Raw genomic sequence first — 26,163 nt, forward strand, 5'->3', positions numbered from 1 at the left:
AACAGTCATATGTACTTTCGGCATGTTTATAATGGCAAAACAGACAACAATGATAATTCTAAGTAAACTGCTAAGTAAACAATGGATATGCTATTGATTCTTCTCCGTGTTAGCACATTTGTTAGATTAAAAACTGCCATGGATTTTGTTCCCTGTACTCTTTCCATGATACTGGATACTGACTTTCCCATGATTGGTGCCATCTGTGGATTTCCAAAATTCATAGAAGTTGAGGACCCCCCCCCCCCCAAACCTATTTTGCCACATTGCCACTTTTTTAACACTTTCAAAGTGTTAAGCACCTTTAGATAGTAAGGTAATGTCAGGCGAGAGTGTAAACAATATCTATCTCACAGAACAATTTAAAAGTGAAAATACTTTAGCACTGTGGCAAGAATTCAGGACAATTAGAGGACCATGCCTACCTTTGTCTTTGTCAGGTCCTGAAAGGGTGTTTGTGGGTGAAGGTTTTTCTGTGTTTCTTTTCGTGGGGCAGAATATACGCTCTCTCGCTCTTTGTAAATAAAACCCAGAATAATCTGAAATTCCCACATCTCCCTTTGTACTGCTCTTCTGTCCCTACCAGGAAGGTCATGTCGTGTGACAAGCATGTTACTTCGAAAACACACTCATTTAAAAAAAAAAAAAAACAAAGCCACTGAGTAAATAGTATTTATTTATTAGCGTACTTCATATTCCCAAAGTTGCAGGAAAAGTGAGTATTAAAAGTTTGGCTTGTTAATTTCAGTTCCACTGCACATACTTCACTATTTATTACTTTCCTTTATGTGTCAATTTACTGTAAGCAAGAAATAAAATTCAAACAGGCCCATTGAACTTTATTTTAAGTAATGGCCTGTCTTATAAACTACCCTACCTGATTATAATGCTAATTTAAGTGCTCTTGTATGCTCATTATAAAGAGAACGTCTGTACTTCATAAGAAAATTATGTAAGCAGTGTAAAATAAGTAGTATTTTTTTCTTTGTTTTATAATCCTGTACGCAAACCCAATACCATTGTGCTTTCAGAGCCTTTTCTTACATCCCAAGTGCAGGAATCCAATCCCATCATGCCTGTGACTTGGCTAAGATGAGGACAGGAGATAGGTGCGGTCAAGTGGCTTGATACTCCTCCGGTAGTAGACCATCACTCCAGCTAGCACGAGTACTGCTGCAACAAATAGCCCAGCGAAGACCAGGGTGCCTGCGTTTAAGCTCTGGTTAGCACTGGAGCTTCTGTCTGAAACTATGAAAAAACAGATCATTAGACATTTGAAAGCATAGAACTGCACAACAGATTACAGAATTATACACTCCAGACCCACAGAACTATGCACCACAGACCCACAGACCTGCACCACAGACCCACAGAACTATGCACCACAGACCCACAGACCTGCACCACAGACCCACAGAACTATGCACCACAGATCCACAGACCTGCACCACAGACCCACAGAACTACACCACAGACCCACAGAACTCGGCACCCCAGACCCACAGAACTGTATAACAGACCCACAGACGTGCACCACAGACCCACAGAACTGCACCCCAGACCCACAGAACTCTGCACCACAGATCCACAGAACTGCACCACAGTCATACAGAATTATACACCCTAGACCCACAGACCTGCACCACAGACCCACAGACCTACAAAACTGCACCACAGATCCACAGACCTGCACCACAGACCCACAGAACTCTGCACCACAGATCCACAGAACTGCACCACTGTCATACGGAATTATACACCCCAGACCCACAGACCTGCACCATAAACACACAGACCTGCACCACAGACCCACAGAACTGCACCACAGACCCACAGAATTATACACCACAGACCCACAGACCTACACCATAAACCCACAGACCGGCACCACAGACCCACAGAACTGCACCACAGACCCACAGAATTATACACCACAGACCCACAGACCTGCACCATAAACCCACAGACCGGCACCACAGACCCACAGAACTGCACCACAGACCCACAGAATTATACACGACAGACCCACAGAACTGCACCATTAACCCACAGACCTGCACCACAAACCCACAGACCTGCACCATTAACCCACAGACCGGCACCACAGACCTACAGACCTGCACCACAGACCCACAGAATTATACACGACAGACCCACAGAACTGCACCATAAACCCACAGACCTGCACCACAGACGCACAGACCTGCACCACAGACCCACAGAACTGCACCACAGATCCACAGAACTGCACCACAGACCCACAGAACTGCACCACAGACCCACAGAACTGCACCACAGACCTACAAAACTGCACCACAGACCAGCAGAATTATACAAAACAGACCCACAGAACTGCACCACAGACCCACAGAATTCTGCACCACAGACCCGCAGAATTATATACTCCAGACCCACAGAATTATACACCACAGACCCACAGAACTATGCACCACAGACCCACAGAACTGCACCACAAACCCACAGATCTAAGCACCACAGACCCACATAACTGCAACACAGACCCACAGATCTGCAACACAGACCCACAGATCTAAGCACCATAGACCCACATAACTGCAACACAGACCCACAGATCTGTACCACAGACCCACAGAACTGCAACACAGACCTACAGACCTGCACCACAGACCCACAGACCTGCACCACAGACCCACAGAACTGCACCACAGACCCACAGAATTATACACCCCAGATGCACAGAATTATACACCACAGACCCACAGAACTACAACACAGACCCACAGACCTGCACCACAGACCCACAGAACTGCACCACAAACCCACAGAACGGCACCACAGACCCACAGAATTATACACCCCAGACCCACAGAATTATACACCACAGACTCACAGAACTGCACCACAGACCCACAGGACTGCAACACAGACCCACAGAACTGCAACACAGACCCACCGACCTGCACCACAGACCCACAGAACTATGCACCACAGACCCACAGAACTGCACCCCAGACCCACAGAACTAAGCACCACAGACCCACAGAACTGTACCACACACCCACAGATCTGCACCGCAGACCCACAGAACTGCACGACAGGCATATGGAATTATACACCACAGACCCACAGAACTATGCACCATTGACCCACAGAACTGCATCACAGACGTATGGAATTATACACCACAGACCCACAGAACTATGCACCACAGATTCACAGAACTATGCACCACAGACCCAGAGAACTGCATCACAGACCCACAGAACTGCATCACAGACCCCCAGATCTTACTGGAACTGGTGTGCCTCTGCAGCTGCAGTGGCCCCTGGGTGATGATGTGCTTGTGTGTCTGGAAGAGCAGCTCCCGTTTGCGTCGACTGATTGGGTTGGACACACAGCCCTGCGCGCACCTGGACTGGGAGCTGGTAGCATCACACATGATCACACTGCAGCTGATGTACACCTGTAATACAGTCACATGATCACTCTACAGCATATGTACACCTGTAATACAGTCACATGATCACACTGCAGCTGATGTACACCTGTAATACAGTCACATGATCACACTCCAGCTGATGTACACCTGTAATACAGTCACATGATCATACTGCAGCTGATGTACACTTGTAATACAGTCACATGATCACACTGCAGCTGATGTACACCTGTAATACAGTCACATGATCACACTCCAGCTGATGTACACCTGTAATACAGTCACATGATCATACTGCAGCTGATGTACACCTGTAATACAGTCACATGATCACACTGCATCTGATGTACACCTGTAATACAGTCACATGATCACACTGCAGCTGATGTACACCTGTAATACAGTCACATGATCATACTGCAGCTGATGTACACCTGTAATACAGTCACATGATCACACTGCAGCTGATGTACACCTGTAATACAGTCACATGATCACAGCCAGGGGTCACAAGGGGGCTCCAGGATGGGTGTGGCGTGTTTAGCTGCTTACAAAATGAAAAACATTTGCTTTCTGACCATCACCTCACCTCTTCAAACTCTCCACTGAATTTGAAAGCTTGAATTTCAAACTTGAACTCAGTTTTATTTCCTGGGGAAATGATGAGGGTTTCATCCAATGCGCAGCTGTAAAACAAGAACATGTGATGTCATCTAAGGAACAGACAACATTTTGAATGAGTCTTTTGAAAATATAAGAACGTCCTTTGTGTTGTTGTGAACAAATCTTCTATATGACTCCATTATGCAAAAATATATCTTTAAAAGCTGAGACAGCATTGTTTACTCCTGTTTCAGTCCCTCCAAGACTCTTTTCACACCTGTAAGGCTTCTTAATACAAAGCTGTGAGCCCAATGTGAACAAAGCAAAGATTTTGTGTTTCTCCAGCCCTCATTCCCAACCGATCGCTAATGCAAATATTTCAACTACTACATTTCCCCATTAACTGGGGAATGGATCAAATAAATAAATCATAAAAATATTTGGGAATTTGGTTGGATGAAAAGCTCAGATTTAAAACCAGATTGACAATTCCTTAAAAAATAATGCAGAACGTGAGACTGTTCCTTGACACAGTGCTTTATCACAAATGCAAGGTCTCTCAGTCTCCATTGTCATCTGTATAAAAGTGCAGGCTCAGCCTCTTTAAGTTTGACTTACCATTGTGATCTGTATGAGAGTGCAGGCTAGCCTCTTTAAATTTGATTTACCATTGTGATCTGTATGAGAGTGCAGGCTCAGCCTCTTTAAGTCTGACTTACCATTGTGATCTGTATGAGAGTGCAGGCTAGCCTCTTTAAATTTGATTTACCATTGTGATCTGTATGAGAGTGCAGGCTTAGCCTTTTTATGTCTCTGACTCACCATTGTGATCTGTATGAGAGTGCAGGCTCAGCCTCTTTAAGTTTGACTTACCATTGGTATCTGTATGAGAGTGCAGGCTTAGCCTTTTTACATCTCTGACTCACCATTGTGATCTGTATGAGTGCAGGCTCAGCCTCTTTAAGTTTGATTTACCATTGTGATCTGTATGAAAGTGAAGGCTCAGCCTCTAAGATTGACTCACCATTGTGATCTGTATGAGAGTGCAGGCTCAGCCTCTTTAAATTTGATTTACCATTGTGATCTGTATGAGAGTGGCATGTGTTTCAGTGGTAGGTGATATGTGTTTCAGTGGTAGTGGGTGGCATGTGTTTCAGTGGTAGCGGGTGGCATGTGTTTCAGTGGTAGCAGGTGGCATGTGTTTCAGTGGTAGCAGGTGGCATGTGTTTCAGTGGTAGGTGGCATGTGTTTCAGTGGTAGCAGGTGGCATGTGTTTCAGTAGTAGCGGGTGGCATGTGTTTCAGTGCTAGTGGGTGGCATGTGTTTCAGTGGTAGAGGGTGGCATATGTTTCAGTGGTAGTAGGTGGCATGTGTTTCAGTGGTAGGTGGTATGTGTTTCAGTGGTAGTGGGTGGCATGCGTTTCAGTGGTAGGGTGCATGTGTTTCAGTGGTAGGTGGTATGTGTTTCAGTGGTAGTGGGTGGCATGCGTTTCAGTGGTAGAGGGTAGCATGTGTTTCAGTGGTAGTGGGTAGCATGTGTTTCAGTGGTAGTGGGTGGCATGGGTTTCAGTGGTAGGTGATATGTGTTTCAGTGGAAGCGGGTGGCATGTGTTTCAGTGGTAGTGGGTGGCATGTGTTTCATTGGTAGAGGATGGCATGTGTTTCAGTGGTAGTGGGTGGCATATGTTTCAGTGGTAGTGGATGACATGTGTTTCAATGGTAGCAGGTGGCATGTGTTTCAGTAGTAGTGGGTGGCATGAGTTTCATTGGCAGAGGGTAACATGTGCTTCAGTGGTAGCAGGTGGCATGTGTTTCAGTGGTAGTGGGTGACATGTGTTTCAGTGGTAGCAGGTGACATGTGTTTCAGTGGTAGCAGGTGGCATGTGTTTCAGTGGTAGCGGTATGCCATATGTTTCAGTGGTAGGTGGTATGTGTTTTAGTGGTAGTGGGTGGCATGTGTTTCACTGGTAGAGGATGGCATGTGTTTCAGTGGTAGTGGGTGACATGTGTTTCAGTGGTAGCAGGTGGCATATGTTTCAGTGCTAGCAGGTGACATGGGTTTCAGTGGTAGGTGGTATGTGTTTCAGTGGTAGTGGGTGGCATGTGTTCCAGTGGTAGTGGGTGGCATGTGTTTCAGTGGTAGCGGGTGGTATGTGTTTCAGTGGTAGATGAAATGCGGTTCAGTGGTAGCCACCACTTTTCCACTTTTCTGAGGGGAAAGGTGTATGGTTGACACATTTTAGACAATATAGACAAAGAAGAAAAATAAAATTAAAAAAAAGTTTTTAAGGATATGAACTTTGCAGCTCTCACCCATTTTTGATGATGTCGTAAAACAAAGCGTTGTTTGGGTTGTCGTCTGGGGTGGCCTTGCAGGAGTCCACAAACAGCACGAGATTTGAGAGAGAGGAATGACCATGGATGCCCACGTGAATCTTATCCAGCAGCTTCACTTCTACAGGATAAGAGGTAGGGGCAATTTTGCTCTGGAAAGTATTGTCAGTATAGAAATCAAAGGAGAAGCTGAAGCTGCCAAAGCCTGTCTCGGTGAACACATAATCGGATTTGTGATTCCTGAAGTTGGCCGAAACGTAAGCCTGTTTGGGATAGCTGCACGAGAAGGGGATCTTGACAAGATTCCTCCTGGTTATGACTGAGGTCTCCTTGACAGAGTTGATCTCATTTTTGAACATGATGTGGTCACCATTATCCTATAGGTATGAAAGAGTAAGATTATTTATTTTTCATCTGTGCTCATTAATTTGTAATTGAATGAAAAATAAAAGTAAAGTAAATCATCATTACCAAGATCTGTGTTCCACAGGAGCTGAGGGAGAAAGTGGCCATTATGTGGGTTTCATTGGAATAGAGGGAGCAGGTTGGGTCCTTTAGGTGTAGTTGGCTGGCCTCCACTCCCTGCATTCTGTCCTTAGGCAGAGTCATGGATATTGTGCTATCCATGCAGGAGATGTCAGCATCAACTGTCAGGGGATTTCAATGACAAACTTGCTGTTAAACCCATTGGGCCTCATTCACAAAACGTTTCTTCAATTGTTCTTTTGTTCATAGTAAATGTTCCTATGAAAAACCAATGTGGGATTCATGAAACATGGGCTGACCTTTTATCTGTGCATATCCCAGGTGTATCATAGGATGAATGCCAATTGTTCATAAATTGAATGCGTACCTGTGCATGTTGATTTGCATAAGGAAACATCCTAGCAATCCTAGCATGTCACCAGCTGGGTCGTGTGCTGACATCAGCCGTTCATCCCTCTCCACAGCCATCTCTGCCGTATATGCACAGCCCCTTAAGACACGCAGTCTCCCCAAGGCACGATTAGCCAAGTAATCCAAAATCAACAAATATGTGTTGAGTTTGGCTGTGCATTTGTGGGTCTTTATATATCACTATCAATCACCAGAAATCACTTTTATCAATAAACTAAATGAATTACACACGTTCACAAGGTTAAAATGAAATTAAGAGGAAAAGTACATGAGAAACAACACATTGTAAACAAGAAACAAAATGTGTTCATGAAAAAATGAAACTAAACCAAAACTACCCAATCTCTTCTTAAAACTAGGTAAAGCTAATCTTTCAATGAAATCAAAAGCTGGTGAAAAATTTGAGGCTATTCAGAAAGGTTAAAATCAATAGCATAGGTAATATTAATATATTATTCTATTGATATTCTAATTGTATCGATAAACACTTGTTAACATGAGGTCTGTAACTATTTAAAATGACTTTGCATGAATAATAAAGCACTATAAATAGAAACATCTTCTCCCTGTTTCTAAAAGCACTGATTTTGGATCTTATCGAAGAACAAATTCAGATAAGGAAAAAATTACGAATGCAGAAATGTTCAAATGTTCATGGAAGCATTTGTAAGCACAGTTAACAATCAAATTTGATCGTACCCATGTTTCGTGAATGAGGCCCACTAAGTACATATTTAGAACCACAGTAAGTATTAGAAAACTTAGTATAATGACATGTCTGAAATAAAGTGAACCCATTACCTGACAACAGAGTGTCCCTTTCAACGATCACAACGATGCATCTCATCTCAGATTGACTGAAAAATAGGAGACCAAATGTCAGTTGTTGAGAAAATACAGAAGAAACATGGAAATAAGTGGAAATATTTACCTCTCCCTCGTCTCTGCAGTGAAGCAAACAGGAAGGTGCTGGAAAACATCATTCTCCTGAGGCGTCCAGGTTACATACACTTGGACAATTCCATTGCTGTCATTCTGGAATGAGTTCTTAGTCATGTTGTAAGGTCCACTGAGCTGAAAGTCATATATCCTGTTGGAAGGACCAATAACAAGCAAGTTATGCAGTATGTCACAACAGCCATGGCCCTGGGTCTGTCTTCATCTAGACAGTTTAGCTATTGTGACGACCCCTCCCACTCTGCTTGTGGCTCCTTGTGTGTGTTTTGCCTGTGTTCTTCCTGTTCCTGTGTAGGAGGTGTGTCAGGAGGATGAGCCACACCAGAATCAATTCCTCCTGATTGCAGAGACGCAGAGGTGTGTCAGGAGGAGGAGCCACACCTGAATCAACTTCTCCTGATTACTATATAAGAGGGCTGGATATGTCTCTCGCTCTCTCTCTCTCTCTCTCGCTCTCTCTCGTCTGGATTTTGAGCTGGTTCATGACACTATCGGCTGACTACCTTAGCGAGTCACTTATTCCTAACTCTCCTCCAAGATTACTTAATTCACAAGATATTGTTTATGTAAAAATTCCATGTCTTATGAAACAATCTCCCTACGTATGTGCGTGCTTCAGACACACTCTCTGTCTTTAAGTTTAGGCTTAAAACGTACCTCTTTATTCAGTCCTATAGCTAGCCATTCCTAAAGTCCTATGATCCTGTTAAATGGTCAAGTATAATCACAAAGTCTATGAAATTAAACACGGATCTCTGGGCTCAGTAGGGAGCTTATGGTTAAGTGTCAAGCTCGAATCAATGGAGCAGATGCTAGTTAGCTCAGCCCCAAGTGTCAAGCTGGCCTTTACGGAGCTGACACACAAAGTTGTGACGGGTTCAGAGTGTTTCTCCTCTGGAAGTAGTGAAGCCATATGGTACCAGGCAACATTAAGGGCATAGGTTGTTTATGTACAAAACAGATGTCATTAGCGAACAAAGATAGACCCTCGCAGATAGGATGGACACGCATACCCAGACAAGGCCCCAGAGGGTATTTAAACCAGGCTAGAAGACCAGTGCACAAAATTGTGTTGGTTTCAGTGACTTTCCGCTGGCCAGTATGATTACAATAAACTTTTACTTTCTTCAGTAAAGTGTTTGTTGTCTTGGTGAGTTCCTGCATCGTCCTGACTTTGATTTCACAGGAAGAAGCTGTGTCCTAACAGTAGCTTAGCATGAAGTGTTAAAAAAAATGGCGGTGCGCAGGACGCAGCGGCTCCTGCGGATCCCGACACAGTGCAATGTTTTCTTTGTTTTCTTCATTATTTCTATGTTAGTTTTAAGTTTATTTACAAGTGTAGGTAATGCTAACCTCCTACAGCCGTCAGGAACTTCTAAACCTCAGAACTGATTACAAACTCCTCACTACTATCACAAACAATTTCCCCATCGATTTTGTCCGCTCACCAGTCTCACAGTGGAAGCGTAGCCCCCGTCGGGAGCGTAAACAGAAAAGGGGGAAGCGGGCCGGGCTACAAGCAAAGCTAAGCAGTGCTCCCTTCAAAGTTTCCCTCCCCAGCATCTTCTTGGCCAATGTCTGATCGTTGGATAACAAAATGGATGAGTTAAAACTCAGGCTATCCTCTCAGAAAAGGCTGGAGTACTGCTGTGTGCTGATGTTCACGGAGACCTGGTTCAGCAGCAACATCGCCAACTCGGCTACCGAGCGAGCGGGCCGCACAGCTGCCTGCTCCTGGCCCCAGCTTACAAACCCCTCATAAAAAGGGTCAAGCTAGTAGTAAAGACAGTTAGTGTCTGGCCAGAGGGAGCAGTCTCTGAACTCCAGGACTGTTTTGACAAAACAGACTGGAGTATTTTCGGCACATTCAGCCACCCATGGCTCTCATATAGACATTAACGAATATACATCCGCTGTGCTATCCTACATTAACTTTTGCACTGAGGCCGTCACAACAAAAAAATCAATCCGCAGCTTTCCAAACCAGAACCCCTGGATGACCAGTGAGGTCCGGCAGCTGCTGAAAGCCTGTGACGCAGCGTTCAAGTCCGGAAAATGCAAGGCCTACAGCACAGCCAGAACTAACCTCAAAAAGGGCACCAGAACGGCTAAACATAACCACACCTTACAAATAGAGGACCACTTTCACCACAACTCCAATTCCTGGCGCATGTGGCAAGGCATTCAGACTATCATGGATTACAAATGCTCCAACACCTGTTCCACTGTCCACAATGCCTCCCTCCCAGACGAGCTAAATCTTTTCTATGTCCGTTTCGACCAGGACAATACTGACCCAGCCACCAATACCCCCACCCATCCAGGAGACCAGGTGCTCACTCTGACCATCGCAGAGGTCAGAGGATCACTACACAGAGTGAGCACACGGAAGGCTGCTGGCCCAGACGGCATACCAGGACGGGTCCTCCGGGAATGCTCCGACCAGCTGGCTGAGGTCTTCACTACAATATTTAACCTCTCGCTGTCCCAGCCCACAGTCCCCACATGCTTCAAGACTACCTCTATCATCCCCGTCCCCAAGAAATCATCACTCACATGTCTGAATGACTACCGACCCATAACACTCACCCCCCTTGCCATGAAGTGCTTTGAGAGACTGGTCCTGCCCCAGATCAAAGACACTATCCCCCCACACTCGACCCACATCAGTTTGCCTACCATCCCAGAAGGTCTACAGAGGACATCATTGCCACTGCCCTGCACTTTGCCCTGACCCACCTGGAACACATAAACACATATATCTGGATGCTGTTCATAGATTACAGCTCTGCTTTTAACACCATCATCCCCTCCAAGCTAACCACCAAACGCCTCTCCCTTGGACTTAACCCCTCACTCTGTAACTGGACCCTGGACTTCCTGACCAACAGACCTCAGTCTGTTAGGTTAGGTAACCTCACCTCCTCCACCCTGACCCTCAGCACAGGTGCCCCTCAAGGCTGTGTTCTGAGCCCCCTCCTCTAGTCCCTCTTTACCCATGACTGCCTGCCAATTCACCACTCAAATTCAATAGTAAAGTTCATGGACGACACCACAGTTGTAGGCCAAATCACTAACAACGACGAGACGGCCTACAGGGATGAGATCCTACATCTCACATCATAGTGCGCCTCCAACAATCTCGTCCTCAGTGTGCAGAAGATGAAGGAGCTGATCGTGGATTTCAGGAGGTCCAAAAGCTGCAGCCATCTCCATATATATCAGCGGGGTCGAAGTGGAACGTGCCCCCAGCTTTAAATTTCTTGGAGTCCACATCAGCGAGGACCTCTCCTGGACATTAAATACCTGCTTCCTTGTGAAGAGGGTCCAACAAAGCCTGCACTTCCTGAGGAGGCTGAGGAGCACCTGTCTATCTCCCAAAATACTCTCCAACTTCCTGACTCCAGCATCCTGACCAGCTGCATCTCAGTGTGGTACGGTAACTGCACATCAGCAACTCTCTTTTCGTTTGAATATGTGCCTGCACATTGTGTTAATGACAATAAAATTGAATTGAATTGAAGTGTCAAGCTGGCCTTAACCATGTCTTCTCTGTTTCTCTTTCCACGGGGCTCCTTCCCCATACTGCGCCCTGAGTTCATCGACCGCTCCAGCCTGTTTCCTCAGCCTGAATCCACGGGATCGCTCCAGTCCTGTCCTTCACTCCATGGTCATGGACTGCTTCAGCTGTGTTCCTCCCCTGCCCATGCCTTTATGCTGTCTGGAGCTCCAGGTTCATCATTCGGCTCCTCTAAACTGCACTATTATAACTATACCATGTGGTCTTCTATTATTCCTGTTAGCTTTCACCTCAGCTGTAACCTGTGTGGCGTGGATCAAGGCATGCCCCCGCAGTGCCCCTCCCAGCCAGAAATGCATCAGCTCAAACCTGCCATCAGGCCAGCTGTTCAGGACCTGGCACAGTGCCACACTATGAAGCCCAGCCACAGGACCCTGGAGAGCGGCAACCTGGAAATTCCCCAACTCCCTCACTTGCAATCAACAAACCTGAAAGCAATGAGTAGACACAGCTGCCGCCACTCCAGGGAAATGGGCTGGGAGCTTAAAAGGAGGGCCTTGCCTCCCTTGAGTGGAGGGTTTTGTGTTTGCAGCGGAGCGTTTTAATACTTGTGTGTGATTTTGTTTGTATTTCAGAGTCCGGTGGAGTCGCAGGACCACATCCCTCTTCCAGCTTTGAAGAGGGATTTTCACAGCTGTCTCCCGGGCCCAAGAGTTCAAAACTTTTTATCTCAATCAGATCCAATCAGATTTTTAAATCCCATATTTTGTGATCCAGGATCAGACAACACAGCCAGATTTTGTGCCAGCATTTCAAAGCAATTCACGATAGGATCACCCTGATCCAGATTCAGACTTTTCCAGATTACCAGATCCTGATTATCAGTGCTTTAAAGCACTGGGACATTGCTGAGAAAGATTACAATTTTCTAACCTTCAAATTATATATAATATTCGAAGGGCTTTAAAGGTGTAATATGTAACTTTTTGAGTGTCAATTTTTATGGCCCTACAAATGTAAACAACCTTTTATTTTTTTTCTTTTTACATCTAAAACTATCTTTTAGCTTTGACAGCTTTCGATACAAGGAATAGCAGTTTGCAAGTGCTAACATTTTTGTATTTGATCTAAAAGCCATAAAAGGTTTGTTTGTAAACATTAAAGCAAAACAGCCATTGTATTGTATCTTGTATTTTGATAAACGTATTACTTGGATGAATGCACTGTTCTGAGAGGTAGGCTAAAGGCCACTGTAAATGTGACAGAAAAAAGTAAATTAAATTTTTGCAACCATTGAGCCTACAAACAATGTGTTATTTTAATTTACAAACTCTACCATCTTAAAATGTATTAAAATGTATTTTGAAATGAATCATATACTATATTTTGTTCTGGTAATCCACTCTAAATCCATCCTTCTACTGGGATCAAGGTAATCCTGATTTTTTGGATCAAAATTATCCCAATCCTATGTTAAAATTTTGAATTACGCATTTTGAAGATTCGATCCAGATTAAAGCTAGGATTCGATTGCCTGATCTGATCAGATTCCAAAGTGATCCCAATCCTGTTTTTTGGTTTTGAACTATCCATTTGCAGGATTTAATCCAATCCGATAGTCAAAATCTGATCAGATCACTTTTGAACTCCTGGGCCCCGGTCATCATCACCACTAATTTCAGTTACTTTTATTTAATTTAGAAAAGAAACTTCAATTGTTGAGAACGGTTTTGTTTTGTCTACAACTTTTGTTAAATAAAAGGCCCTGTTGGGCTATTTTTCCCCAAACCTTTCTGTGCCACCCTAACTGCACTGTCATGCCCAGTGCGGTGCCACACCTGCTTAACCCATTTTATTTTCTGTCTGCTAATTTACACCAGGCTGGCCAGTGGAGGATGGGCTCCCCCTCTATAGCCGGTTTCCTCTCGAGATTTCTTCCCATTGAGGAGTTTTTTCTCACCGCTGTTTGGGGTTTTTTTTTCCCCACTGGTAGTTTTTTACACTACCGGTCAAAAGTTTTAGAACACCTCCATTCTTCCAGTTTTTATTGAAATTTACGCAGTTGTCTCAATGTACTCTGAAATTAAAGCATAGAACAAATAAACAATTGGAGATTAAAAAAAGAGAAATCATGGTTCTATTTAATACAATTTATTCTAATTTTTTGACTCATCAAAGTAGCCACCTTTTGCAGATATAACAGCTGAACATGCTAGTGGCATTCTTTTTGCAATGGAAATCAAATATTGTTTGGAAAGATCTTCCCAACACTGTTGCAGAAGTTCCCACAAATGTGTTGCACTTGTAGGTTGCTTTGCTTTCACCCTTCTGTCCAGTTCAACCCAAATCAGCTCGATTGGATTAAAGTCTGGAGACTGCTGGCTATTCCATTATTTGAAGCCTACCGTCTTGTTCTTTTCTCCTAAGGTAGTTCTGACATAGCCTGGAGGTATGTTCTGGGTCATTATCTTGCTGTAGGATTAACCCAGACTTACTAGGCATTAACTAGAGGGTATTTCATGGCACTGCGAAATGCTGTGGTAGCCCTTTTGGTTCAGGGTGCCAGTTACTCTGTGCAAGTTTCCAACTCTGGATCGAGAAAAAGAGCCCCAGACATTCACGCTTCTTCCTCCATGTTTGACAGTTGGTGTCACACACTGAGGAACCATCCTTTCACCTACTCGACGGCATATAAAAACCCTGCGTGATGAAACGAAGATTTCCAATTTTGATTCATCGGGCCATAAGACCTTCTACCAGTCTTCAGTAGTCCACAGCTGGTGCTTCATGGCTCAGGAAAGCCTCTTTTTCTTATTTAGCCATTTTAGCAATGGCTTTCGTACTGCCACTCGTCCGGTAAAATCTGCAGCTCGAAGTCTTCTCTTTACAGTTGAAACTGAGTCTTGCTTACTTTGACCACTGTTAAGCTGTGTTTGAAGCTGTTGTCCTGTGAGCCCCCTATCACGCAAGCTGTTGACTCTCAGAAACTTGTCTTCTGATTCTGATTCTGTGGCTTTGGGTCTGCTGGACCTCTTACTGTCATAGTTTCCTCCAGTTTCCAAGTGCCTTTCGATAGTGTAGGAAACTGTACTCAGTGACACCTTGGCTTGCTTTGCAATTTCTCAAAAAGAAAGACCTACACCTTTAAGGGTTATAATTGTCTGTTTGTTTTTGTCATGCTTCTGTGTTTGTCTGCGTTTCCTTTTTGGGCCGCCAGATGGTGGCACTTCAGTTTGTAGTTCTGTTCCTTTTACATGTTTAATTTTATTATTGTTTTCAATTATTCAGTTATTGTTTTTTGGTTATGTCTCGTTTTCCCTTCCCTCTCTGTGGTCTGATTGTGCATTGTGCCGTCCTGTGTCTCGTTAGTGTCTTGTCTTTTTAAGTTCTTTTCTTCCCTGATTCGGATCCTTGTGTTTCTGCTTGTGTTTCTGCCCTGTGTGTTTCCGCCTGAGAGAGCTCCCTGTGTGTTTCTGCCCACGTTCTGTTTTCTAAGTGTTTTTGGATTTTTTGTTTTTGCGTTTGAAGAACTTTTTGTTTTTGTGAGTAGCCCTGCGAGGCCTTGCCTTGGTTTCCTGTTTTTTTGTTACATTTTGTGATTAAAGTCTTTTTTGGATTTGCCTTTGAAGTTAGAGTTTTTTACACTCTGCGTTTGGGTCCTAACCCCCCTTTCCCGTGACAGTCTTTCTTTGTTAATTGCCTTTTTCTCACCATTATGATCGCAATACACTACTTCCTGCAGTGTAAAATTGTCCAAATAATGTTTCAGAGGGTGTAGTAATACAATCTGTTCCAACACTGATTTTGTACAGCCAGAGGGTTTGTAAGTAATCAACAAAAGTTGGGACATCTGTAGGAATTGTTTGCATCAACTTTCAAGGCTTAATTAACTTCCATTGCTGCAGAAAAGCTGTAAGTTGTTAACCCATTACTTGTGCCACTTACTTTTGTACCCTTTCAGGTCATTCGCTGAACTTGAACTGCTTAAATTTCAATAAAACTGGAAAAATGGGGGTGTTCTAAAACTTTTGACCAGTAGTGTACCTTATGTGCTTGCTATCTGAGGGTTCAGGCCTTGCTCTTTTGGCTCTGCTTCTTGCCTTGCTACTCGGTAAGCGTCTTTGTGACAGTTTTCTGTAAAAAACACTATACAAATAAAATTGAATTGATATCCCTCCATGACCTACCCCAATCACCTTTTCCGGTCATGTCAGATGATGTCTGGTCACAGTGTGACGCAAGTAGATCTAGTTTGTGACTTCCTGAGTCAATATCTTTGCAGCTATAACAAAAATTGTGGTCTAAATGTCTGAACAAAGATAAGATAAGATACTTCACTATTTGTCCTTAACACAAACGTTGTCTCTTTTCTGCACACAGTTAGGCAAATCCATGCATCACTGAACTCTCTATTCTGTTTGTGAATAAGCTAAAATGAATATAGGCCACACTCACACATTCTGTTACATTCTAGCAGGCATAGTTGTGCAGTGGTATGATGTAAAAACAGAGGCTTACAGGGAATCTGTTGCTTGTGCTCGCAGGGTGAGGGTGAGTGGTTGGCCCAGAACAGCATAGTGGACATCTCCATGTACAGGGGTGGGAAACAGGAACTGAGGCCTCACAACTCCAGAGCCACAGGTCGCCAACGGGGAGCCAACTGAAATCACGAAGAGGCCCATTTTGGGTTCATCACTTTTTACTATGTACAGGCCAAAAGTATTAGGCCACCTTTTTTTTGTTTCTTTTTAAACCTTAAGTAGAGAAGTTTATAGATGTGCGATTATTGAATAAACATTTCTACCAACAAACAGATGAGTTTTACTTAGTCTTAGACACCGCTTTCCTCAAAATAGCCTCCTTTGGCGTTAACTGCAATTAAACAAATTATTGGAAGTCAATACAATCATTTTGGGGGAGGGAGGGAGGTGAAGGGGTAGTTAAATTGAGAGAAATCTTATTCACCTGTGAGTTTATTTTAAAACCACAGGTAGCCTAATACCATTGGCCTGTAGTGTAAGTAAAATAGGCACTAAAGCTGCAAGAAATATGGCAAAGGCAGCAGCATTAGGCTTAGATGTGCAAGTCCAAGTAAACATATTGTGGCAAGGTTGTACACCGGGTCTTCTCCTGTCAACATTACTTCCCATCAGCTAGAACCTTTTGAGTGTATACTGAACACTGCACCTGGAAATCTTAAGCATCTTCGCAATTTCTCACTGGGAATAACCTTTTAGTCACAATGTTTACTCGGCCCCAAACACCTAAGCCAAACTTCTTCTTTGCCATATTTCTTGCAACTTTAGTGCCTATTTTACTTGCATGACAGCCTACAGGTATTACACTACCTGGGATTTTATTTTTAAACTTAAGGTAAATAAGATTTAATTCAATTTCATTCCCTGGTATTAGCTCAGTTCACCTACAAACTCGATAGTACCTAACACCGTAACATGCCTGGTCTTGAAAACCCCAAAAGTCTCTGCCTCTACTTCATGAGGTACTACATGAGCAAGCTATTCCACACAGTGACTACTCTCTGTGTGAAAATATACTGTCTAACACCTTTTTTGTTAATTTCCATTTATACCCTCTCGTTTTACTAACAGAACTCAACCTGAAGAACCTGTTGTTCACATTGTTAAACCTTTTATAATTTAAAAGCCTCAATCAAATCACCCCTGTGTCTCCTCTTACAAAGCTTGAAGAGATTAAGTATCTTATGTCTTTCCTCATAACTTTTATCTTTCATACCAGGAACAAATTTGGTTTCCCTTCTCTGAACCTTTTCCAGAGCCTGTGTATTGTTCTTGTATTACAGTCCCCAGAACTGCACACAATACTCAAAGTGTGGTCAAACAAATGTATTGTAAAATAAGGATAATGTGGATTTATATTCAGTACTTTTGGCTGTATATCCCAGCATCCTGTTGGCTGTTTTTACTGCTACACCACAGGATCTAGAACCTGAAAGGCTTTGATCAACCATGACTCAACCATGAAGTTTTTTTGTTTTTTTTCAAATTGAGCACATTCCAATTTTGTTTCTCCCATAATGTAATCTTTTTTGTGTTTTTATTTCCCACATGCAGAACAGAATCTTCTTGGATTACTTAAGTAGATTAGTGCCCAATTATATTAGTGAACTTTTTCAACTCCTTGTCCCCAGAGGCCTCTCAGATCAAAATTTGAAGGAAACTTGTTTTTCAAAATAAGAAGACAGCACATACATTTCTTTTACCATCAATTTTATCAAATCATCAAATGAAAATGGAAAAAAGTCAAAAATGTAAAATACATTTTTTTAATCCCATACATTCAGATACATGTGTTTTCTTAAATGCAAAGTGTATAAAAAACAATGTTAATTTATACTGTTTTCCTTTTTGTACCTAGAAATTATATTTAGATATTTCTAATGAATGGGATAATCCTTTTTTTTGGCCTGTTTTTTGCCTGAGCTTTACTTGGCATAGTGATAAGCATAGAAATACTGCCTGTTCTTGCTCAGACAGAGATGTATATCCCACATTTCAGACAGCAGATGTGTGAGAAATGTGGAGTTATGTAGTACTTGCATCTTTGCCAATCTTTGCATCTTTGTTGGACGAGAGAAAATGCCATCTCATCACACAACTGGTTGTTGGCCTTTATAAAATAAACTAACAATCAATCAATCAAACAATCAATTAATTTTTCAGTAGAGAGAGACAAGGACAGAAAATAAATGTTGCCATTCTCTTCTGACAGTCCAGAAAATAGTATATCAGCTAGGTCTGTCAGCAAACATATGCCTTAGCCATGGTCAGACGTTCTCAAGAATAATCATATTTTCCAAATAATGAGGAAACTCATATTTATTCCATATTTATTCCCAGATGTTGACAGTAGAATGACATGGTATAATTTTTTTTTAAATTGTCTTGTTTATTTAGTTATTCAGTGAGCAGCGTTTCCACTGCTGTATTGATATATCTCAGGGCTATTGTTGGGCTTATCTTGTTGCTATGACGGAATAGAATTTTCAGTGGTGAAAGAATATTTTTATGAATGCCCAGATAGACACTATTGTCCAGTGTGTCATGGGTGGGGGGTGTAGTTGCAGATGAGACTGCAGGGAGGCGGTGCTTGGTAAATGGATAAGCACAGAGCACAGAGACAGCACCAAATTAAGCATGGATATCTATGTTGTGATTCAGTCCGCTAGGTAACACTGCCGGTCGTATGCGAACCAGCGCAAGGTAATGATAGTCATTTTCACTGTTCATGGCCTTTAATAAATGTTTATAACTGTATTTAAATTATATAACAATGTTCAATACATTTGTTTCGGGAAAGTCACAAAGGGGAAGCCATAGGCTATGACTTCCTCACAGCAGGTTTATTGAATTTGACTGCGTTTCTACTGGTTAACTATTTTAACTAGGCAACTGTAGCCACCCTGCAACTCCACTTTTCTAAATTAATGTTAGCAAGCCCTATAGATCCTCTACCACATACAAACAATTAGTAGGTATCTCTTGTACACAATATGAAACACTACCATTTAAAAATATGACACTTGAATTTATTTGTTATTCATGGTAAAGGAAAAAATGACTGAATCCATGCCTATGTGTTTCTTTCAGGTAGAATGTATGTGTGTTTGCATGTATTTATGTGTATGCATGCCTCTCTCATAGCCTACTTGTATATGCATTGCTATTATCACTTACTCATAGCAAACACAGTACAAAAAGAAAGTCTATCTGAAGAAAAGATGTTTTCAACATACAAATATTCCAAGTTACTCACACATTCAAAGCACTGTCTATACTGTAACTGTCTATTCATTCAACTTTGTAAAATCTATGCCAGCCATTAAAAGTAATGATAGCAAAACTGGGTCAAGTTACAGGAAACAATATCAGCTATCTTACCTCACACAAATTAAACAAGCTGTATTCCAAAGCAGTGCTACCCAAAGTTTCCTAAATTATTTCAAGTAACTTGGCCCTGTGTTTTTTCATCTTACCATCAGAAAAGAATGTGGTTGTTCTATATACAGAAGGCATTGGGTTGTGTGTGTTGTATATAGAGAAGGCGTTTGGTTGTGTGTGTTGTATACGGGGAAGGTACATACTCTCAACTGCAAAGTGCAAAGGTAGTTGGCTGAGAGGAACAAGGTTGCTGTTGTTCACAGACAAATCCAGTGGATTTCTGACAGAAGAGTCCCCATTACTGTATGACAATGTTATGGCTTGAGTTGGGTAATCTTCCACCACCATTTTAAACACGTGCACGCCTATACTTGGTGTGTTGTTCATTTGTAGAGTACAGAGAGTCTGTAAAAGGAAAATGGATGTTGATGCATAGACACTTGAGATGGTTGGGGTTTATGAACACCATGACATTGAGTATCATAGGTCATCAAACATTCACTTGTTCAGATAGCAAACAAAACACTATAGTATTCAAACAGCAAAGGGTTCTATCAGTTCTATATTGGTGAGGGGCACATTTTAATTGAATGGTTTGGCAACATCCATACCCTCAGAAGGCAACATTAGTGGCACTCTTAACATAATGCCACTGAATGAACAAATTCTCTTCATATTAAAGAATTTCTTTCCTGCAGTGAGTGCTGTCTTTCTAGATGACAGCAACATGTGGAGGGGGATGAGAGCACAAGTTGTCACCCAATAGTATGAGGATCATAATGTTGACACTACCTATATGTCCTTTTCAAGTCACCAGAATCTGAACCCAATGAACATTTATGGAATATTCCAGAACAGCACTTAAGACAGCATTTTCCACCTTCATCAGCTCTTTGTTCAATAACTTTTTTGTGTGGGAGCATGATGCAGTATCCATTCTGCAGAATTCCAGATGCTGGCGACTCTATGTCAAGGTGTATAGAGGCTGAACTGGAGACACCATCTAGTGAATATGCATTAGTGTTTCCAGATTCTGTAGACAATCCGTACTTTTCCACACATTGTGTATGACGTTCTCAAAACTGCATTAAAGTGAATGAGATCAGCTTTATAGCTATGCCTTAATGTTATGACTTAATGTGCTTGACCTCATTGAGAGTGAAGTTTGGATGTTGAAGGCAGGAATTCTTCTCACACGTGTTGGCTTGTTCAAACCGGCATCTGACTTGATCCCCGTCCGGATCATGGGACAGAAGTGGGAATGTTGTGAAACAATTTTGGGCAATTCTTCACATCCAAATGAACAAAACAAAAAATACCAGTCAGGGACAGAGAGGTTAGAGGTGCTTTCAATATGAAATGTTTAAATGGATAAAGATGATGAGGATGTTTTAATTGAGTACATGAAATTCAACAATAAAATAACAACAGGAAAAAAATACTTAACGAATTTACAAGGCTTTTGTGTCTCTTTTCTTGATGGAAGCAAATTACACACCAACCTGATAGTTGGAACAGTTGTCATGACAGGAGATTTGTTGAGGTTGTGGGTGTCAGAGCGCGTCCCCATATCCACTGTGGTGACCAGTGTCCAATCTACTGCATTATTGAGATTAGAAACCCAGCAACAACCTGTGTCTCTGTTACAAAATCAAAACAGGGGTTATGTGATTGATATAACCTTAGAAATGCTATTAGCCAAGTGATATTGGCTTAATTCACTTGACATACCCATAACATATAATATAAACATAAAATTAAATGTTGAGTGAGACCTCAGTGTGAATGGTTCATCACTTGGAAGACTTCTCAGAATGAGACCCTCAGATTGACACCAGAGGCGCTGGTCTGAGACATCCTTGTCTGCGTCTGTCACTCCAGCAAGAATGGTCTGCCCACAGTCTCCACTTCCACAGCCCCAGGAGAGCTGGTGTGCACACGGCCCTCTGTAAGACTCTTTGTAGTGGAAGCTCACCTGTAATTGTAATACATGTCATCAGTCATGGCTACAGAGACATCTTCAACATTTGTGCATGACCAGACCAGCTTTTTACAGAAGTCAGAAGTTAGCTACTGTTCCAGAAAGCTAGCACCCATCCATAAGACAGCCCTCAGCTTCTCTCTCTTCATTGTAACGCACTCTGAGTGTAAGAAAGGCACTATATACACTCACCAGCCACTTTATAAGCTACATGTGGTTGTTAACACAAATAGCCTGCTCCTCCAAACAGGGAATCATGTGGCTACAAGTCAACATAAAGCATGCAGGCCTGATGAAGACGTTTTATTTTTTGTTCGACCACACATTAGAATCGGCCAAATGTGTGAATCTAAGCGACTTTGACCTTCATAAGATTGTTGGTACCAAACGTGCTGGTTCCAGCTTTTCAGACACAGCTGCCCTCCTGGGATTTTCACGCACCACTGTACAGTTCCCTGAGAGTGGTGCGATAAACAAAAAAACATCAAGCAGAAGTTTTGTGCCCAAAAATAACTTGTTAATTGGAAAGGACAGAGGAAAATGGGCAGACTTGTTCGAGCTCAAATAACAGCTGTTTACATCAGTGGTGGGCTGAAGGGCATCTCTGAATGCACAACACATCAAACCTTGAAGCAGATGGGCTACTGCAGCTAAATGGGGGTTTCCACTCCTGTCAGCTAAGAACAGGAAGATAAGGCTACAGTGGGCGCTATATCACCAAAACTGGATGACTAGAGATTGGAGAAACATTGCCTGATCTGACTAATCTCAAATTCTACTGCGACATGCAGATGGTAGGATCAGAATTTGGCATGAGCAGCATGAATCCATGAATTCATCTTCACGTTGTGTCCACAGTGCAGGCTGGAACATGAATGCAAATTCAGTTTACTCCAATGGCCTGCCGAGTCCCCAGAACTCAGTCCAAGAGAGCACCTCTCGGACGAGGAAGAACGGGAGATTTGCAGCATGAATGTGTGACAGAGAAATCTGCAGAAACTATGTGACACTTATTAAGAGGGTCAGACCATAGCAGGGTAAACGACAAGGGAAATGGGTAGGGAAATTGTAAGAGGGAAATTATACTGGGACCCAGAAAAGGCTGACATTTGAACGAGCCAGCATGCTGGGACGCAGCGTGTACTTCAAAGGACCCGAGAGCCTTGTGGTAAAACAATAGTCACTCGGACTTCCTCTGAATGGGCAGGCCATTTGGCTCTCTGGAATGTTACCACCTGGACACAACCAAGATAAGGGGAACTAGTCTCTTTGCCTGTGGTTGTGGGTGTGGGTGTTTTGGGGTCATAAAGGGTGAAATGACCGGCCACATGGCGGGACAGTGCCCTCATTTGGGCCCCTCTGACATTCCACTTTGTATTTCTTTTCTGGATCTGGACTTTAAATCATCTGTTTATCCTATTTACAAACCCCAGAAAACCGTACAAACCATGCACATGTTTTCATTGTATTATTGTATGATGCATTATGTAATAATAACATGGATTGCATGTACAATGGTTAAACAAAAGGGTATTTTCATGACAACTGCACCATAATATTACATCCACTTGACATGTTTAGTATGGACATATTCAGGAAAATTATAGCAATTGAATGAAATATGTTTCATACCAAATAGAATTTAATAAAACATAGTTTCAATAACTCAGGAAAAAACTAACACAATGGAATGTCCTCTCTGGTAATCATCTCCTTTTCCCCATTTCCCCACCAATTGTTTTAACAACCTCCTCCAAATGGTGGGGGCCGGAATTAGAGATTTATGATTCGGACAGGTTAATTTATGGCAATTCTAGCCATGGAAGATCGTAAACGACTTCCCCACGTGGTACATACTCTGTGCTCTGTGTGTAGCTAAACAGGCTGGTAAGAACTCTTTTACTCTGTATTTCTGTTTTTAACCTTTATAATTGATTTTGGAAATTGAAGATAATAACCTACCTGCCTGTTCAATAAATTCTTATTTTTAACTTGCGTGGTCTTCATGACTCTAATCCATTTTATCTTCTTTTCAGCCGAAATTCCGTTTAAATACTCAGGGGGGCAATTCGGACGGGGACCTCCTGATCAGGGGTCTAGTACAGTAAAACGTCTTTAGTGGGGTCTTCAAGTTAGATAGGTGACCACGATCTGCCTGTTAAGGGATTGGTGGTATTGGTTCTGGTGTTTTGGCTTAAGAGAACCCATGGGCGTAGTACGCCGGTTCTTGTCAAATTCGCCTGAAGGAGCCCGATAGATACGCACCGTCCTGGGCTCATAACTGTCGATGACCTATCCATGTAAGCCAGGCATGGAAGGCATGTATTATGGTGGTCAGCCTCCTACCCTCTGGATTCCTCGCCGAACTGAGATTTAACAATAATGCTAAACCCGGGAGCATATATTGAGGAATGATGGCACAAGATAGAGTCGAGTGTAACCACTCCCAAGTTCCACGTATAGTTAAACCCAAATTTTAAATTATCATGTAAAATGGAGTCAGATTAACACGAGAGTAAAACATAGTAACTGTTACGCTTTCTTGCTGTAGTCACGGATAGATCGGGTGTGTTGTTCCGCGTATTTGTGAATATTCTGATGCTCCCATTGACAGTCCGGCGACATATCTGATATATCTCTGATGACAACATAGCCCCGTTTACGAACGGAGAGTAACCTGAATGCTACTGATCCGTTTCAGGCCAGCTTTAAGCGGGATATGAAGCAGCGCCTTCATATCTAACCCGTGGCAACGGAACCAGTGCATTCTTAATTATAATTGTGCCCTGTTCTTACGAACAGAGGAAAAATAACTAACATCTCGGTTTTGAATCACACCAGCCAAGGGAGAACACGCGATACCTTCCCCTCCAGCTACAAACCCTCATTGGTCTAGCTGTGAGGTGTTTACAAAATGTACTGCAAACCGATCAGTAACTCCGGTCCCTATCTGCCTATACAAATCTAACTGAATGCTGACTAGTCTTCGAAGGTTACTGGGCACGGGGAGGCTTTGGCCACTGAACTTCAGACAGTTAGCTGATAGTCTGAAACTAAAAGCCCCAATAGCATACCCCCTGCAGAGAGTTAGATTTCCACCCAGAGTAGCTTCAAAAACATTAAAAGAAAAATAACAAAGCAAAATAACAAACTTGTGTCCTGATGGATGGATTTGTAGTCCAGCTGGGAACACTACAGAGCTCTGTATGGCAATCAGAGGGCAACACAGGAGTTGAGATTGAGAACGAGTGAATAGTCAAACACGAAATCCAATCATCAAACAAAGCAGAGGGGCTAGGCGAGAACCAGAACTGAATACGAAAGTGAATGGTCAGGAACGCAAAATCATGGGGCAAATAAGCTAGAAGGGCTAAGGAAAAAAAATTATAGTTGAAGGGAATGAGTCAGTGGTCATATATGAGATCTAATCAGCGAACAAACCAGAAGGACTAGAGAGGAATTGGAATCAAACAAAAAATAGGGTCAAATATGCAAAGTCAACCTAAGCAATAACTATAGTATACACAATACACCAAGCACAAGTTTTACTTTTGTCTGATATTCATCCTTTGATTTCAAATCCTTAAGTATATAGTGTTGGGAATCTTTTCCTGTATGGAATCAAGTCAGGAAAGGTGAAGTAACACACTAAGGACCACTTTCCAATTGAAAAGGTTTTATTTTGATGCGCAAAGGGACACTCGTCACGGTGCCACGACAAGCGTTCCGTACGAATCTCAAGGAGACAGTCACAAGTGAAGGTTTAAGTTTTCTGTTGAGGGGTGTGGTGATTGCCTAGTGTGAACATTCCCAGGAAGGAATATACATTGAACCAGACTTCCCGGGGACATCCAAATGGTCTGCTGCTGGTGACACCCATTTGATCTGTGGCTATTGTATATCCTTACAAACAGGGATTGAACTCTATTTGTGGCCATTTGTCTCTAACAATCGGAAGCAGTTACAGAGTGTGAGTGTGGGAATGTGTATTCAGAATGAAGTTAAGACGCAGGAAGGAACTTAATTTTTCAAACCTATCAATAGCAAAGAATCAATTTCACTTGACCATTCCCATATTTTTGGCAGACAATGGAAATTCAAGGCATTATTATTTTTATTCATAAAACGTAGTTGTGGTCCTGGATGCTGATGTCAACAGCCTACAGCTGTTCTAAAATACATGATATAGAAACAGGTATGACAAGACACACTTGTCCACTTTACTGTACCAATGGTTGTACCATCGACAGTTGCTAATATTACTGTTCTGATAACTTTTAGCATTAGTTAAGCTACATTTGAAAAAACCCCCAATAAAAATTATGGTGCAACAAACCAGAACAATAATATGGACAGTTTAAGCATTACTTTTATTAACAAAACACAGTTACAGCAGCTGTCTACAGATGATATCAAAACATACTTCTGAAACTTATAGTGTGTCATTTGTGCCAAGTCCACTGCTTTGTACATTTATCAGTTATGTAAATGGAAACATCCAGATTAATATACCGTATATGAAAGTGAAGTT

General features: G+C 42.4%; 1 protein-coding gene across 2 annotated transcripts in view; it reads right to left on the reverse strand.

Moving 5' to 3' along the window:
* Positions 1–658: 658 nt before the first annotated feature.
* LOC135243789 (uncharacterized) overlaps positions 659–26,163 on the reverse strand; it is a 38,696-nt gene continuing 13,191 nt past the window's right edge. Inside the window, exons 2-13 of one of the 2 annotated variants that reach the window (XM_064315822.1) lie at positions 21,427–21,626; positions 21,154–21,291; positions 20,800–20,938; positions 19,855–20,056; positions 16,251–16,392; positions 8,187–8,345; positions 8,057–8,112; positions 6,830–7,005; positions 6,338–6,735; positions 4,011–4,107; positions 3,274–3,445; positions 659–1,248 (exon numbers count right to left, since the gene is read on the reverse strand). In XM_064315822.1, the coding sequence (XP_064171892.1) occupies positions 1,088–1,248; positions 3,274–3,445; positions 4,011–4,107; positions 6,338–6,735; positions 6,830–7,005; positions 8,057–8,112; positions 8,187–8,345; positions 16,251–16,392; positions 19,855–20,056; positions 20,800–20,938; positions 21,154–21,291; positions 21,427–21,626 (2,040 nt within the window). In that variant the 3' untranslated portion in view covers positions 659–1,087. Of the gene's footprint in view, positions 1,249–3,273; positions 3,446–3,851; positions 3,897–4,010; positions 4,108–6,337; positions 6,736–6,829; positions 7,006–8,056; positions 8,113–8,186; positions 8,346–16,250; positions 16,393–19,854; positions 20,057–20,799; positions 20,939–21,153; positions 21,292–21,426; positions 21,627–26,163 lie in introns of those variants that run through there. The other variant, XM_064315823.1, reaches the window with a different exon arrangement.

The sequence above is a fragment of the Anguilla rostrata genome, chromosome 17 (genome assembly GCF_018555375.3).
Source record: "Anguilla rostrata isolate EN2019 chromosome 17, ASM1855537v3, whole genome shotgun sequence".
In the NCBI taxonomy this organism is placed as follows: domain Eukaryota; kingdom Metazoa; phylum Chordata; class Actinopteri; order Anguilliformes; family Anguillidae; genus Anguilla; species Anguilla rostrata.